This window comes from Nycticebus coucang, chromosome 16 (genome assembly GCF_027406575.1).
Source record: "Nycticebus coucang isolate mNycCou1 chromosome 16, mNycCou1.pri, whole genome shotgun sequence".
Classification (NCBI taxonomy): Eukaryota; Metazoa; Chordata; class Mammalia; order Primates; family Lorisidae; genus Nycticebus; species Nycticebus coucang.
The window spans coordinates 22991672-23010649 of record NC_069795.1 but is presented as its reverse complement, the minus strand read 5'-3'; the positions used below and the strand labels follow the sequence as shown (position 1 = coordinate 23010649).

Genomic DNA, 18978 nt, shown 5'->3' with positions numbered 1-18978 from the left:
AATCTTGCATTAATTATTTTCTCTTTTTTTTTCTTTCCTATTGTCATGTTTTTCTTTTTTTATTTTCACATTTGTAACTACTCTTTTTCTTAATTATTTTATTCTTATCTATTTTCAAAAACAATTTTCGTCATGCAGATAAATGCTGTGAAGCGAATAAAGGTGAAAATGGAAGCCAATCATGGCAGCTGAATGCTGCTGGGTTTTCCTTCATTATAGCCCTATGTTTGTCTTGTGTGTTTTAATGTTGTTGTTATATCACATGATATTTCCTTATATGCCCTGCAAATTAAAAAAATCATAATTAAAAGGCTATATAATTGTAATAAAAATTATCTAAGGCCCAATTAATTATGCATGTATTTTTGACCATGAACACTCAATCTTTTTCCCCTTCCCCAAATTGACAGCCTTTTAAGTAGATAATTTGTCAGAAAGTTACTAGAGGAAATTTAGTCAGGATTGTCGCTTCCAGATACCTGTTCATTGCTTAACATCTTTGATTAAAGTTTACTTTAATTCCTAAAGTGGACCTGGCTTAGTATCAAGTCATTTGTAGTTAGAACTTAAACAAACTACATCAAATCTTTCATTTGATTATTTTGCATATACAATTCAAAATCCTTTGCTATATATGTGTAAATCTTAATTTTATTATGTTGAATTGTGGAACACTTCTATTGGCTTTTAATTATTACTTGTCAATGTAAGTTTCCAATTTATGCACATTCCCAATATTTTAAGACATTTAGCATTTACATAAAACATAACATGATAAATTACTAGATGTCTACCCCTCTTGTGCTGCCCTTTTTTCTTTATTGACCTAAAATGTCTTAAAGAACAAATATGCAACAATTTTTTCTTTTAAAATTCAACACTATTTTTTCCATACAGGGAAAATATCTCTCAGCAATTTTCCCATAGTAAATAATAAATTAATTTATTTATGTTTGCATCTTCAGTCATTTTAAAATAAAGTGTGTTTATTTACTTGAAACCACATACTAGCCTCCGAGTTTTACTACTTATTCAAGACAATTAGAAGTAACCAGATTTATATATATACAAAATATTGGCCATAACTTACTTGGTAAATCAAATGATTGGATTCTGGGCTTTGAGATTCATTTGTCAAAAATGATTAGTTTGTGGCCAAAAGCATCCTTTCTATCTCATTTTAAAGAAATATCTACAGAATCTTTTCATGAAGTCTAGGACTAGACCTACATTTAGTATTGGGTATTCTTTTAACTTATTTTTCCAAAATGTTTTCTGTTCACTGCTGTTCTTCCTTATAATCTAGGAACAGATCTGTAGACTGCAAGAATAACCCATCTGTAGATCAAACACATTTTTTGCTTCCCCTCCTTTCTACACTGATAAGACAAAGGGATTCCTTAATTCATATAAATGCTGAAAACTAACCAATTTACTGGGAAAGTTTTGTTTTCTAAGTCACCATAGCCAATGTTCTGTTTATGAAATAATTAATCACATGTTATGGTCCTTGATATTTAAAATTAAATAATGTATATTGATTACAAATATATAGAAAGTGTTGAAAAAAATAAAGAAATTCTAATAACAACCTCCAGGAATTGTTTTTCACATTCACTATAACCCTATTAGATCTTTTTAATGTTATAAATATTTTCAGGAAAATGTCATGTTGAATTTATCTTACTTGGATTGTAAGATATTTTTTGAGAACATGAGATATGTCTTCTTTAAGGGAACACAATATTTGATATATATTGAAATTTTACACTTTGTAACTCAAAGACAATAGCAGTGATGAAGAGAATAGTAAAAGGTAGATTTACATGGCAATGAGATGTATCTTTTTTGCAGTTTAAAAAATAATATAAAATTAAATATTATTACCTTTGCAGTTCAATAATTTAGAATTTTTTGAACAACTGAATGTGGATTCAGTTTTTAATCCTGAAACTTATAAGCAATCTCTCATTTGGCCATTATTTATTCTTAGATGAATACTTATTTTACGGATTTGAGATCTGCCAAATCCTTTAAAAATATTCTCAGAGATCTTAAAATAATAGATTTGTGCTTTGCTTTGTTTTGAGTAAGAAATTGGACAGCACAAAACTGGAAGCAATGAAGCTATTGCATTTCAATAAGTGATACCTTCGAAATGCTAATTCTCAAATTCAAAAATATCTTAATAATATATTAAATGCATGAACTGAGGTTGTTTTTTTTTCATTACCTTGATTTTACTATTGCTGTATGAAACAATAAATTATGACAGTTTAATTTTTTGGCCTAATTAGTATCTATCCAAAGATCTAAATTAATGTGATTATTGGTAAGAAAAAGGTAAAATTTCAAACTTATTTTAACTAGTGGTTTTCTCATACAGTGGAGTTTGAAATGAATTCTTTGTCAGAAGAAGTGTAAATATAAACTTGTGTATTGAGGTGAGTGTAAGGTTTACCCACTACATATAATCGAAAATATACAAGGGTGTTTATGTCTAGTGATGTATCCTCTAAGGTTAAAACATTTAGAAGGTGTGTTTGACCATATTATCACAGGTTGAAAACTAAATTGGCTTCTTTATACATGATTGGCTTGATCTGCATGTGGATCATCAGGATTCGTTTTCTATAAACCTGAATAGCTCCTTTTTTCTCTTTTCAATCCTTTCATAGTCCATCTTCTTTCCACCCCTTACGAGTTTCCCTACCCTGGTCCAAATTATGTAAATAAAAGTTCACTCTTAAGCCCACAAACACCATTTTTCAGATGTGCTTACAGACCGTGCCGAGGGATGACGTAGCAGTAAATTCTTTCTTATAAAATTTTTTACACGAAAGAACTCGCAGTAAATGGCCATTTTTAATTCTCTCTCTGATAATGCTACAAGTCATTAGAACTAAGTGCAATTTTATAAACTCGACACTCATCTTTCCCAAAGCATTATGCCAATGCACACATATGCCTTCATTACTGGTAGGCATGAAAAGCACTAGAAACTGAAATGTTTCAGCATTTTTAATATACATATCTACTAAAGTATATATATTATAGTTGTTGGATTATCATTTTATGGATGCATAGTTTCAGTTTATATAGGTAAAACAGATACAGACATGATTTCATTGCAAATAAATAGAAATTTTCAAATACTCAACATTTATTTTGAAATTAATAATTAAAGTTACAAGTATGCATAGTAAGTACACAGATTATAAAATTTGAGTCAATTATAGATAATTGTAATTTAATTCTAACATTTCTTATGTAAAAATACCCATTTATTATGTTTGATATAAATCTAAATCAAAAGAGGGAAAATCACAAAGTAATTTCAAACATGTACAATTTGATTTATGATTATTTACATTAAAAAGATATTGTGTAACAAGAAGCCATGTACTTTTGAATCTGGAGGTACTTTATGTATCTTTTAGATACGCAAAAAATACTTTAAATATTAATATGGCATACTTACACTAAGAATGGTGTAATAAAATCTTAAGATGATATGTGATTTTAGCAATCAGCATGGATTTTGAAACCACCAATAAAATAAATGTGTATAGTTGACTCTGGTTTCAAGAATCATAGCCAATATTGTGCGTGATGATATTTTTGGTGTGTAATAATTTTTTAAGAACTATCTTTAATCATATATGATCTTAAAATTTTTAAATTTAATATTAATATGATATTAGCAGCGTTAAGAGTTGGAAATAATTAGTTATAAAATTACCTAAATGAAATATTATGTTTATATTGGCCCTTATGTGGTATTATTTCAATCAGTGAATAAATATGTTGAATTATAATATTAGATTATATTATAATTATTATAATATTATAATACCTGAAAATGTAATTTTATTTGATGTATTTTGGTTAATATATGTAGTGGATAAGCAGGATCCAACCTTGTTCCTTTTCTGCCGCACACTGGAAGAATTAGAGTTGTCTTGGGCTACATGAAAATACACAAACCCTGAGGAGAGCTGATTAAGTCTGTGCATAGTTTTCCTGATATTTAATACTATAGATAAGCAAAAAATGTCCTCACAAAATAAGCATGAAGCTCCATCATGGGCCACAGGTTTAACACACATTAAGTAGGTTTTCTCACATTTTAAAATTTATTTTCATTATTTCTTATTTCGGATCTTTCTTTATAATTAGCCCTTTTTCTTCCTTTATGTCTCTTTTGACCCCTCCTCTTCCTCTTTCTATTTACAGCTAGATACTGCTCCCCGTATCTAGCTGTAAATAAACACACTGTATTTCTTGTACTATTTTTCTCTTAATGATTTGTAAGTTTAATATGTCATAAACCTTAAATAAGTCCCATATATTAAATAGGCAGCTCAAATTTATGCATTTTAAATGATTCAATGACTGATATAAAAATATTACAAAAATAGCCCTTGAAATGATTATAATAAAAGTTGAAATTGGTTACAAATCATTTCCAGATGAGTTATTTCATAAATAAAATAAAGAGTATTATTTCTTCTTTAGTTCTTGATGTTTAATATTCAGGAAACATAACTATAGTATATTTTAGGAAGTAAATAATAAAAAATAACTCTTTCTAATAGCTTGTTAATATGTTATCTTATAAATGATCATCTAACTTGGAGTATTTTTCATGGAGTTAAAATTTATTAACTTTTAGTACAAAGTTGAAGTATTCTCTGTGTTGACTGTATTATACTTAGAACAGTAAACACAAGAGGATCAGACACCTATAGAAGCATAATCTCCATTTTACCTAAGACAAAAGGGTATTCACTTTAAATCAAATTTATTTGAAATATGACAAAATGAAAGTTTAATATCAATACTTTGTTTCTCAGATTCTTTTAGTTTTGCTATAGATCTAAAATTATGTACAAAATAAAGATCTTTTGCAGTAATTTTCTGTTCCGCATGACTGTTAACGAATTTCTAACCTTAAGATATCCATCAGTAAGTGTTAAAAATGAAATAATACATTATATTACTTTCCTTCTAGCTGATATTTAGTAAAATGAAAAAAAAAGAGTATCTAAGAAATGTAAAACATGTTTTAGAGTTCTATTAGTGTATCTGAGAGGGCATTGTCTGTGATTTTCTTTGTTGGTAGATTATCTTTAATCTACTTTTAAAGGATATGTTCATTGAAGTAGAATTGAATTTTATTTTAAGTGTGAACTTACCTGATGTTGGCTCATTAAGTTGAGGTATATTGCAGATTTTCCTAATTTATGTATATTCAAGTTAAATTTAGTCATTCCTCATTTAGGTAATAAAAATATAAAGTTACACATGGCCAAGACTACATTTTAACATTTTAAGAAGTAACATCATTTAAGAAGTTACACTGAGTTTATTTTTATTCTTTGTATGTACTAAGTGGGAACTATGAAGTAAATCTCTAGCCAATCTTAATTTTTCTAAAATAAGCAATTAAAACTATTGTTTTATGTAGCATACACAATTCATTAACTTCTTTCAAGAATATATTTATCTTACATATTACATTGATTTTATGTATAATGCTTCTGTTTTCTAGTGACTTTATCTGATCATTTAAATTGCATTTGTTTTCATCATAGCTTATTTTCTTGAAAAAATGTACATGTTGTAAGTGTATTGTCTTCAGTATCATCTTATTTAAGACCCCAACATAATGTCCAACATTCTGTGTAATCCTATGCATGTGTTCATAGTATATTAAATGTCATTTTATTTTCTGTACCTCTGTGTCCCCATTGTTGTAATAAAGAAAACTGAGGAAAAGCTTTGTTATATGTGTTTTCTTTATTACTGGTACAACCTTTTTGTCCTTGTTGTGTGTTTTCATTTCTAACTAGATCAAATTTCGTATCTCAAAAATTATTTTCTTTGTCAGGAACCACAAGTATACGAATTGAGTAATTTCAATGTTAAAGAACCCATACATCCTCAGAAGATTCAGAGCAGTTATCACATTTGTAAAAATAACAGAAATAATATCAAATACTACTTTCATAGAAAACTAGTTGTAGGATCTTCTTTGAACGCTAGAGGAATCAAAATATCATATGGTATTTTATACATGAACATAGTTAATAATTTCAGCAATGTCATAAGGAAGGTTGGGAATCTCCTTTGCTAGCTAAAGTTCATGAAAGCAGACCTAAATGCTTTAAGTGATTTTTCTCTAATTTGTTTGGTTCCTGCATTACTCTAATTTAGTTTGGCTTGAACACCATGAGAATAGAGTTGCAGAAAATATTAACCTTCTGTGCTTATCCACTGCCAAAGTTTAGTCAAAAATAATGTTTGGAAATTTATTATGCACAATAATAATAATAAATTACAAAACAAAGGCAGCTTGTTTGGGGACACCAATGGTATCAAGCACTGTTCAGAATGCTGTAAATGCAATGCTTCATTCACTCTTCATAAAATCCCTCTGAAATAAGTATCCTTTCTCCCATATTTTCACTAGGAATAGTGAGGCCTAGAGAAATTCAGTAATTGACACAGTGAGGAGGCACAGGTAAAAACTCCTATTACTTTGTTGGTTGTATATTCTTCTACTATACTTAGCCAGTATGGAGAAACTAGAGACATTTGAAGAAATCTGGAAGTTTTTAAATCATACTCTTTTATTTTATTATACACAGATCAACAAACTTAAAATAAGAGAAACCAAACAGTCATTGACATAGTCAGGCATCATGGACGCTCAGTTTTCCCCCATGCTTTTTTTTTTTTTTCAAGCAAATTACACTAAATCAAAATTGACATTAACAAACCCATGGCCTGTAAGTTATGTGGTCAACCCAGCTCCTTTGCTTTCTTCTTGCGTGGCCGTGGAGAATTCTATATGTGGGGGACAGGCCATGCACATGACAACCACCCTTTCTGCCAGTAATCAAAATATTTCTGTAAGTCAGCGGTTTTCTTTCTCACTCTAACTTTTACATACAGCTTCTTCCTATGAGCAATGTAAATAAACGCACATTGAGTTTATGGTTTCAAATGAATGACAAATGACTTTTAATCGCTTCCTTGTTTTTACACAGTTTTGAAAACATCTTATAAAATATAGATTGGTAAATACCTTGTTGGTAGACACAGGCTATTTTCTATTAATATAAATGATAGTTTTATTTACTGTCTACTAAAAGTAAAATAGATCTTTCCATTTTAATATCTACCCTTTCATTTTAAGAAATCAAAATAAATAAGTTTCAGCACTCCCCATGTCATGGCAGCTATGTCCCTGCTTCTCTAATGGTTTCTTATTTAATACTACAAAGAGAAACTTAAATGTTAAAAGTTAACATTAAAAAATAAGGGGCTTGATTTTTCTGTTTAAATGTGATTAAAAATAAAAGTCATCTATTCTAACAGGCATTTCTTTCTTAAAGAGGTTTGAGCAACAAACCGCAATTTGCTATTCTTATATATATTTTAACAAAAGCTGAATTAGAAGTTGATTATGTGGAATGATAAATACCAAAACTACTTGGAGCTTCTGAAAAATGACCAGAACAATAGTTTGCTTCTTAGTACTAATTGGTGGAAAACAGGAAAAGTTGGTATGGAATTTTATATAGTAGCCTGTGATTTATTGTTGCATTGAATGGCTCAGTAATGAAGGAAGGACTATTTACAGGAAGAAATATTTTTCTAAAGCAGGAAATGCATAGTTCACTTATGCGTTCCATAATACAAAAATAGGAGGATAAAAACATTTAAATGTATAAATTTATTGCTCACCACTTACTAGATGCTCCTTTCCACTGTCTAGAAATAAAAAAGAGGACATTGTTTTTATAAACAACCTCAATTAATTCAGGCATAGTCATTCCTATGCATGTTTAAAGATATCATCATTGCATTTTTTTTCTTTTTAAAGAAGCTTTATTTTAGAACAATTTTGGGTTCAGAGTGAGATTGAGTGAAGATAAGGAGAGTTTCCATGCAGCCCAACTCCGGTCAGGTACAGCCTCTCCCATTATCTATGTCAAACACCAGAATTATACCTTTATTAAATTGATAAATCCACCCTGATACATCATAATCACCCAAACTGCACAGCTTAGAGTTAACTCTCAATGTTGTATATTCTGTATATTTGGACAAATTGATGACATACAATCGCCATCACAGTTCCATGCAGAATCCTTTCTGGGCTCTATGAACTTACTGTGCTCCAGGTATTTATCCTTCTAGTTTCTGAAAACCACTGAGCTTTTTACTGTCTCCATAGATTGTCTTTCCACAAGGTCATACCATTGAATTTATATTACATGGCCTTTTCTGATTGGTTCCTTTCACTTAATAAAAGAGCATTATGGTTTCTGTATGTCTTTCAATGGTTTGCTCATTTCTTTTTACCACAGAATAATATCCCATTGTCTGAATGTACAATAGTTTACTTATCCAGTCACCCTTTGAAAGATGTCGTGGTTGCTTCTAACCATTAAATTTTAAAATGCATTGAAAATCTACACTTCAATTTTATAATTGATAGTATAAAATGTTCTAATTCAGATCCAATATATAATGACAGATGATACTTATATGAACCTACATAACTAAAATGTTGTTTTTAATACTGTAGACTATATATTTTTAAGTATAATTCTAAGTAGAAATTGAAATCTCTAAGACACAATACAATGAATATCTAAAACTGGAAATGTTGTAAGAACTAATAGGTTATCACCAATTCCTGGGAAATTAATAATAAATGCTATCTATATATTTGTTAACACTTTTTGTTCTGCTGAAAGTTTAGAAAATTGGTAACTTTCAGTTAAATAAGAATTTTATATTAAAATAGATTAAATCATTTTTAATTTCAGAAACATGTTAAAATACCAATTGGAAATACAATGCAAGATATGTATTTTTCAATTTTGTAATATAGTCTTTAAACAATGTTTGCTTAAAAATGTTTTTATCCATTTTCTGTGCATGAAACAGAATATTAACAGAAAATACTGTTCATTGGCAATATCTGAACCTAGGAACTAATATTTAAATTATTCAGTTCTTTCTCATGTGTTGATCACATTAATTCAGGTCTATGAAATCCCTTTCCAACTAGATTGAAACTTTTCTTTGTTATGAGAAGTAAATAAACCACACTCATGAAAGCAAACTGAATACATATCATCAGATTTAAACAGCATATGAAAATATATAGAGTGGGGTAAGAATATGCTTCGAAAGTAGCAGTTTAACTGGTTAGATAAAAAATATAAAAGTATTTTATTCGCTCTTCTGTGCAATATTTTTGTAGAAGGTTTTGTGGCAAAACGGTCCAACATAAAAACAATGTCAGTGTCAGTAAGAGAATCATATTCTGTTATGCAAGAACGTTAGATATTTCATAATTTCCCAATTGTTTATGCTTGTATGAGGTTCATAAAGACAGCATTTTTAAAGTATGCATTTCAAAAGTTTTCAATAATTTGAAACATTTATTGCAAGAAAGCTATTATCTACAGGTTTGTTTTTAGCCAGGATTTTTTTTTTAATTAGCACAGTTAATTTTCTTTCTTACATTAATATCTCCATTACTTTAAAGGATACCAAGAATTTGACAAGTTTCCATCAACATTTCCATAAAAACATAATACTATCATATTTTAATTGTTTAATTTATACAAGATGGTTTAAAAAGATAGACACCAACACTTAAGGAGGGTTGTGTAGAAGAAGCAGGGTGGATATCATGGACCATTTAAAATATCATTCCAGTTAAAAGTATATAGACTATAATAATTATATTGTATTATTTTATTTGTTGTCTATTTTTAAAATGCACGAATGAAAATTAATCATGTAATGTTAATCCAATCACTAATCCACTTTAAGTCTACCTACTTCCTCATATCTTTAATAAAAACATCAATGGGTACAAGTCAAATCTATCAAGTATGAACACAAATGTCTTAAAACTATGATTAAGTGAATGAGGTGAAAGCTATGTTAATTAGTAGGATGTAAGCACTCCAATTTGTACAAATAATTAGCACATTGAATCCCACAAAAGCATAAATGTATTCATGATCTATGTATATATGACTTAATTTAAAAAAAGAATTAAAATTAAAAAAAATCAACAAGGGAATTAATATGCCTGTATGGAGTATGGAAATGTGCATGGAATAGGACAGGGGGGAAATTGGATATACCACCAGCACTGCCCTGACCCTGGCCTCCAATACCTAGCTCCTAATCATCCTAAATAGATTTTTGTATCAATTTCTGTGTACTTATAATTATTAGTATCTTTGGAAGGAAAAAAAATCATAATTCCTTGTTTTTTGTGGTGGTATTCATTGGCCAGGGTTTTGTTTTGGTTGTCCACTTAACTGTTAAGATATTCAGTTGCAAGATTCATTTTTTAAATGAATTATTATCCATTACTTTACCACCAGGAGTCACCCAGAATATCTTATCTTTAATGTACTTGCTAATTTTATAACATAACATGTATTTTCATATTTTTGGTGCCACTCCCCCCATGTTCCCTCCTCACATTGAACAGAAAGCTGGTTCTTATTCTTGAAAACCATCCCCAACAGTATCTTCTCTATTATGTTAGAGTGTTGACCACTAACTTTAATGTTCCTCCCACTATCTGGTCAGATCACGTGTTTGTGTTTTTGTTTTTTGCCAAAAGGAAAACAATCACACAGCATTTTAGATTTTTAATGATATATCTTAAGATTACTCCTCCCATTAAATTATAATTCCCTAGAAAAAAGTCATTAGCCTTATTCTTACTTTATCTTCACAACTGCTTAGTATAATTATTTAATAAAATTGTAATAAAATAAATGATGACAACATATTTTGACTAGTTTGCACCTGAACAAAAAATACTATTTTCTTGAGAGGACTAAAAGATATTTTAAGAGAATATTTTATTTCTAATTTTATCTTCATAAGCAAACATCTATAGGAAAAGATACCATGAAAAAGTACAAAGTTCTGCAATTTTAAATGCCATTTTCCCATATATATGTTTACAATTTCCTTTCCATTAATAAACAAAATATTCTTATTTAACTACCCTAAAAATGACATTAAGGAAAAACAAATAATTAAAGGAGTATTGTTTACCAATGTTACATTTTCACTCTTCCTCCTCCTAAATAATACTTCATGGTAGTGAGAAATGATTTGAAGAGAAATTTTAGCATGTCATTGAGATTACCTATCATACAATCGCAGATTTATGTACCAGAACATTTCCACAAAACATTTGAAATAACTGGTGAATGGAGACAGGGGTAAGAAATAAGTGACGGAAAATGTAATCTCCCCCCCAAAAAGGAAAAGAAGTTTAGTAGTCAGCAATAAACTCTTACATGGCGATTAACTGAGTACACATAAAATGGTACAAATAAAATAAATTACCATCTCATTAAAATGTACCAGAAATAGCCTAAGGAAAAAAACATAAGTAACACTAGGTTTTATTTATATATTAATCAGTATTGAAAATTTGTTATAAGTTTTAGCGAACAATTATTAAAATCTGAAGTTTTCAAATTCCCCACATAAGACATAGATACTTCCAGTGGTATTATCAGGTATAAGAAAACTAGAAAATCATATAAAATGAACATCCCATAAGTGTATTTATCCTTAACCTAATCTTTTATATAAAGAACTAGATTATATAAATATGATATATATTATATATTACATAGATATATAATATATATTCTAGATATATAAATAACTTCATTGAACTCAATACACATTCTCAAGCAGAGCAAATTACTTTTGCATGAATGTAAAAGCTGAAAAATCCCTCACACTGGTCACAAAACATCTACAAAATATTGTAATTTCATATAATGAGTTACTTTTTGTGACTATAACTATTTTTTAATTTTTAATATTTTTAAACCTTTTTAAGTTTAGTATGCCCAAGCTACCGTTTTTCAGGATGTAATCTCTTTACAAAGGCTCTGCAGTTTTCTCTTCCCTGATAATAATGTTCTTTCATGTTTTCTTTAGATTGTTCATTTATAAATGCTTGAGATTCCCTGTTGTACACACACAGATTTCATTCAGTTAGTTCTGTAAGCAGCTTCATATGTGAATAGCATACACTTGAGTGAACTTAAAAGGTTGTTAATACGTGAATTTTGACAAGAAGTTAAAAGATGGAAATGTCTTTTGCCCACTTTTTAATGTGGTTATTCAATTTTTTCTTGACGGTTTGTCTGAGTTTGTTGTAGATTGTGGATATTAGCCCTTTATTGAACATTTAGTTTTATAAATATTATGTGGCATTCTGTACATTGTCTATTAGCTCTGTTGTTTATTTCCTTAGTTATGCAGAAGCTTTTTATTTAATCAAGTAACACTTATTTACTTTTGTTGTTGTAATTGCCTTTTGGGTCTCAGACACAAATTCTTTGCCTAGGCCAATATCTAGAAAAATGGGTTTTCTACATTTTCTTCTACAATTCTAATCATTACACACCTTGTATTTCAGTCTTTGATCCATACTGAATTGATTTTTATGAGTGGCAATAGACAGACATCTTGTTTAATACTTCTGCATGGGGCTTTCCAATTATCCCAGCACATTTATCGTATAGGCCTGCTTTTCCCCCACCTGAAGTGATTTACAGATTCAATGCAATCACTGTCAAAGTACTAGTGTCATGTTTTATGGATTTAGAAAATATAATTCTACTCCTCATTTGGAACCAGAAAATAGGCTAAACAGACAAAGCAATCTTAAGCAAAAATAACAAATCTGGTGGCATCACGTAATCAGACCTTAAATTATACTAAAAGGATATAGTAACTATAACAGCATGACTATGCCACAAAATATGGAGACATAGGCCGGGGGAAAGAACGGGGAGTGCAGACATAAAACCATCTACATATAACAATTGATCTTTGGAAGATGTGATTTTTTTTTAATCTCATGAATACCATGAGCAATTCAAAAGGGAATGAAGATTTGACAGCATAAAAGATCATGACTAGCACAAAGGAAGGACAATTTTTTGGGGGGGGATGTGATTTTGATCCACTTTGAAAGAATCTTGCTGGAGCTTTAATCTTATTTTCTCTCTGAGTGAAAATGAATATATGTAAAATATTGAGAAAAATAACAATAAAATTAATATAAAAGTAACAATAACAATAAATCAAAAGTGAACTAAGGAACAAAATAAATTATAGAACAAAAGGTACCAAAAAGTTCAAAATAGTCTTAACTGAAAACTGAACAAAAGGCAATGTCACGTGTGAGTGACAATAAGAACATTTCTAATAGACCTGGCTTCCATTTGACGTCAGTCTTAGGAATTTCAAGAAAGATTTTAAAAGTGACATTTGAAATAAGGTAATATCCAGAAAAAGTTTACTATATGAGGAATGAAAAAAAAATAATGTAATAAATAAAAAATTAAAGTAATGAAATAAAAAATGTATTTAATTCTAGTCATAGTGAAATGCCTAAAACTAAAAGAGTGGCCTTAAGCCATAAAAGAGTTACTTTATCAAAGGCAATAATTTTTAAAAGCTTGTAAAATAGAAGCATATATTTTATTTTTATGAATCATTATTCCTGAATGTTAGGAATATTCAAGTGTTTTGGCCAAAAAGAAAGTTTGTGGTAAAAGTGGAGAAGTTTCTAATTTTTATTTTTAAAATACAATAAATAAATGACAAATAACAAAAAGTGACCATAAAATTCTTATTTATAGTAAAACAAAGTTTTCAGAACAATTGAATTGTGCCTTTGTTGTGTCTTTGAAATTCAATGAATAAAATTACATTTTGAGAATTTATAACACTTCATAAGTAAATATGGACTTAAGTAGATTTATGATAAGCCTAAAGAATTAATATAGTTTTATTTTTAATTATATATTGTGCATACATATTTGCATAAATTTGTGGGGTACATGTAATGTTTGGATACAGGCACGCAATGTATAAAAATCAAAAAAGTAATTGGAGTATCCATCACCTCGAGCATTATGATTTCCTTGTGGTAGGAACATTCCAATCTTTCTCTTTTAGTTATTTCAAAGCATGCCATAACTTGGTATTGACTATAGTTACTTAAATTCTATTTTAGTACATTTTGGTGAAGCCCTCTAGTTCTGTACTAATTTAGTGTTCCCTTAATGAATGCTTGTGAAGCATAAATAAATTAAAGAATACCCCCCCTGTTGTTTTTTACTAATTAGCCACAAAGTCTTTTAATAATCCAAATTCTATTTTCTGAATAGCTGACCATTCTAGCTTAGAGGGAGCTGTACTGCTGGAAGCTGCCTACTCCACTTTTCTGCATACCTCATATACAACAGAGAAAAGACTACTTGACCATATTGCTGTGATTTTTGACAAATTGCACTTTTAATTTAAATACACCAAATTTAAATATAACAAATAATGACACTAGTTTTACTTTAGTAATTTACAAATGTGTTCAAATACAAATCTGCAATATTTTAATAGTCATCTACGCATGTATATGAAGTCCAACTTAGAGCATGCATTTTCTAGAAATTGGTAAATGATAATAATTACACACCCTCCAAATTTTTAAAAAGAATATACCCCCTAGAGGGAAAACATTTCCACTTCTTGAAGTACCTTATGATAAAAATTTTGTCTCGTTATTATGTTTGACTATTTTGTTTTACATAAAGTCCATGTTTTTAACATGTTAGCTTTTTATTTTAAGTATTTCTCAAACCATTTTTGAACTGAAGTTGTTGGAACTTTGTGTCTTTCTGTACTTCTTAAAAATACCATTGTGTATGTTTTATAAGGTATAATTTCTAAAAATATGTTTTAGAATGCTTAGTAACAGTTATTTAGCTACTTGGGAGGCTGAGGCAAGAGAATCTCTCAAGCCCAAGAGTTTGAGGTTGCTGTGAGCTATTACATCACAGCACTCTACCCATGGTGATAGCTTGAGACTCTGTCACAAAAAAACAAACAAAATAACAACGAAAATAAAGAACAGTTATTTATTCTCTTAATTTTCTATGAGGCATCACATTTATTTAATTGCAAGAAGGAGTCTGAACTATTTAAATAATTCAAGTTCAAGGGAATAGTCTTTTTTTTTTTTTTTTGCAGTTTTTGGCAGGGGCTGGGTTTGAACCCACTACCTCTGGTATATGGGGCTTGCGCCCTACTCCTTTGAGCCACAGGCACCGCCCCAAGGGAATATTTCTAAGAGTATTCTTTAAAATATTCTGAACTTAAATTCACGTTTTTAAGATTGCAAAACAGTATTGATGGATTAATTTCTATTGATCTGTATCTACGAAGAAAACCAAAATCTTCCCCATAATTTAATGTCACCAGTGGAAGTTCAGTTAAGTTGCAGGGAATTTTTTTCATGTTCTTCATTTTCTCCCATTTTTCTGCATGGGGCACACATATGCCTGTATTTGCTAGTGATGAATGATGCCAAGATCTCCTATGTATGTTTCGGCTGATGTTTAGAAGTGTTACCTTACACTTCATCCACAGGATGAAGGAAAAACATGTACTCAAGAGTCAAAGTCTTACCTCTGAGAAGATATGGTATAAAGTAATGTCATGCTGAACCCCAAACAAGCTCTTTACATACTTTCTCTTTACCTTCCATGTGGCTAACTTAGTTTCTTGCTTCATCTAGCAATATTTCTTATAAAAATAGCTACTACTATTCTAGAATTAACAATCTTCACCATAGGACCCTTTGGATTTTTTCTACATGTGTTTATTGCAGCTTTCTAAGTTTTGAAGTTAATTTTCAATGTACTTGGAGACTGTACACGTAGAAAATATTAAATACTAAACTATCTATTATTCAAGGAATAAAAAAGTAAGGCTAGTTTTATGAATGTACTAGAATATCTTTTTTTTAAACCAAATCAGTATTATCCAATACAATATGCGGTATGGAAAATTATTGCAGTGTTTCAGTAGTGACCTAATTTCTGCAACAGAAACATGAATGATATTCACAATAGTCCCCTCCTTCCAGCAGAGATATGCTTCAAGACCCCATGTGGATGCCTGAGATCATATACTATCAAATCCTATATATACTGCTTTTTCTTATATACGCACGCCTATGATGAAGTTTAATTGATAAATTAGGCACAGTAAGAGATCAACAATAATAACTAATACTAAAATGGAACTAATAATATGATTGCATCACTGAACTTAAACTTTGGGACCATTGTTAAATAAAACAAGGGTTACCTGGAGATAAGCACTGCAATACTCTGATAGTCAGTGTGAAAATAGGGACAGCTCCTAAGTGACAATCAGGGCTGGTAGCATAGAAAGTGTGAATATGCTGAGCAAATGCATGACTTACAACCTGAGTGGGACAGAGCACAAGATTTCATCGTGCTAATCAGAATGGCACGACGTTTAAAATGTCTGAATTATTTCTTAGAATTTTCAATATATATAATGCTTTCAGACTGTAGTTGACCATGGGTAAATAAAACTGCATTAAGTAAAACTTTGGATAAGAAGCTAGGGCTGTATGTAACAATTTAAATCAAGCTCAGATTTTTTTTTTTATTTTCATGCTTTGATTTTTTGTTTTCATGAAAACTAAAATGCAATTGGGAAATAGATCTAGTAAGCCAACCCTCAATTATCATAGAGCTGGGGAAATGCAGCTGAGAGCGAGGGTTACGAAACCCTCTGTCTGATTCTCCGCTTGCTTTCAATAGTAAAATATGAACCAAAGGTAAAAGTTTTCAACCTTCAGCATCCTAAATTGTTTATTATTATTTAATACTAATATAAATATTAGTTTTCATAAGAGCAATTCAAAATGATCAATAATGAGGAAGCTTGAATGAGGGATACAAGCTGATAAATGATTTATATTGTTATACCTCATCTACATAGTTTTTAAATATTAGCCTCACCTATAGTAAAATTAAATGGCTATTAGAATTTTTCTATAAGAATATTACTTATTTTGATATATTTATTATGTTTTATTCCTATCTTATCATCATTATATTATGAATGTACATGTAAAATGTTGACTCTAATACAGGTTATAAAAAGTATAAAACTTGGAGTTAAGTAGTGCTTCATTTTTACAGGTCTAATTTTAATTTTTTTTTTTTTTTTTTGTAGAGACAGAGTTTCACTTTATGGCCCTCAGTATAGTGCCATGGCCTCACACAGCTCACAGCAACCTCCAACTCCTGGGCTTAGGCGATTCTCCTGCCTCAGCCTCCCGAGTAGCTGGGACTACAGGCACCCGCCACAACGCCCGGCTATTTTTTTTGTTGGAATTCAGTCGGGGCAGGGTTTGAACCCACCACCCTCGGTATATGGGGCTGGCGCCCTGCTCACTGAGCCACAGGCGCCGCCCTACAGGTCTAATTTTAAATACTCGCACAATTTACAGTTGTGTGATTTAGGACACTAACCCTTCTGGACATCAATTTTCTCATCCGTAGAGTAGATACCATAATATAGTTCTCCTACCTAGTGGATTGGTCATAAAAATTACCACATAAAGAACATTGTAATTATTCCAGAAAGCTGAAAATGTGAACTTAAAATCCTTTAAGTAATTATGTATGCTTCATTTCAATTATTTAAATAATTAGATCATAAGTATAAATGCACATTATTAAGAAAATTAATTATTGCTAGTACCCAACTGCAAATAATTTTATGTTGTATGTATTCATGGGTTTACGTTTGAAAAACGTAAGATAGAAATAAGTAAACTTTTTATGCCAAAGTAAATTTGTAGAAGAAAAAAAATAATAAAGACATTGGAAAATTGAGCTTTCGTGGTCACTAGGAGCCAACCTCATGGGATATCAGAAGCTTTAAACATTTAATACATTTCTGAGATGAAACTGAAAGTATACATAAAACATAACTTTCAAAAAACAACTAATTAAATATTTATAATATAAACATATGTTATGTACATTTTTGCAGTGACAAAAATATATTAATTTCTCACAAAAATGACATCAAGCAACCTTTCAAAAAATTTAATCATAAGTTTAAAGGTTTAATTTTATTTAAAGTACTAGTTATTTAACATCCGTATTTCTTCATCATAAAATGCTTTACAAATATAACTTTTCTACGAGCTTTTTCGGAAAATGGAAATGAAGCTGATCAATATACTGGTTAATGCTATAAAGGTCAGAAATGAAATATTTATCATTTAAAAGCTAACTACCTAATCCTGAATCATTAAAAAAGTATATTCTCAAGAGAATAATCATTATTTAATAAAGGAAACCTCACACCTCAGACTGCTGATAAAGACATGTTTAAGGGATAGTTTTACATTTACTTTTGGATGATCACTAATGTTTTCTATAAAACATAACTTCTATAGAATTTTGTCATAGTAAAACAACAATAACTATCAATGTTTGTTAAATTTTTATTTTGTGTTGAGCAGTTAACTGCTAGAAATGTTAAGTAGTTACATTCTCAACAATCTTCTCAACAACCTAGTACTCTTGTTTCCAATTGACATTGTCGCCATAATTGTCTCTCTTTTAATAAAGAGGAATCTCAGCTTAGAGAAATTAGATGATTCACCTCAAGTGCATACAAGAATTAATGAAGAAACTAGGATTTTCTGACCCTACTGCAGTGCATTTCAGTACAAAGCAACACCATTCACACTTTGGAGAAGCAAATGTGAATTTATATGAAGCAGATACATTATCATTAAGCTGTAGGATCGATTTTTTGCCTAGAATTATGTCTGCATGTTAAAGAAACCTAAATGAAGTAAGAGAGGAGAGACAAGTTCAAACTACAGGATCATTAGGTCAATGTATCCCACAGAGGACAAATCCCAATTGTATAAGTATGTTTCCACTCTGTTACTCTGAGGTTTGGTTGTCAAATTTTGTGCAAAAACGATCATATATGAATTTTGAAAAAAATATTGTAGTTTCATACATAACCAAA

At 29.9% G+C, this 18978-nt stretch overlaps 1 protein-coding gene across 2 annotated transcripts in view; it reads left to right on the top strand.

The window, feature by feature from the left end:
* The window catches only part of NCAM2 (neural cell adhesion molecule 2), a 488008-nt gene that overhangs the window by 444343 nt on the left and 24687 nt on the right, over positions 1–18978 (top strand). Inside the window, exon 16 of one of the 2 annotated variants that reach the window (XM_053565687.1) lies at positions 139–950. The exons of the other annotated variant lie outside the window; for it this stretch is intronic. Coding sequence (XP_053421662.1) covers positions 139–245 — 107 coding nt within the window. The 3' untranslated portion in view covers positions 246–950. Of the gene's footprint in view, positions 1–138; positions 951–18978 lie in introns of those variants that run through there. 2 annotated transcript variants of the gene reach the window in all.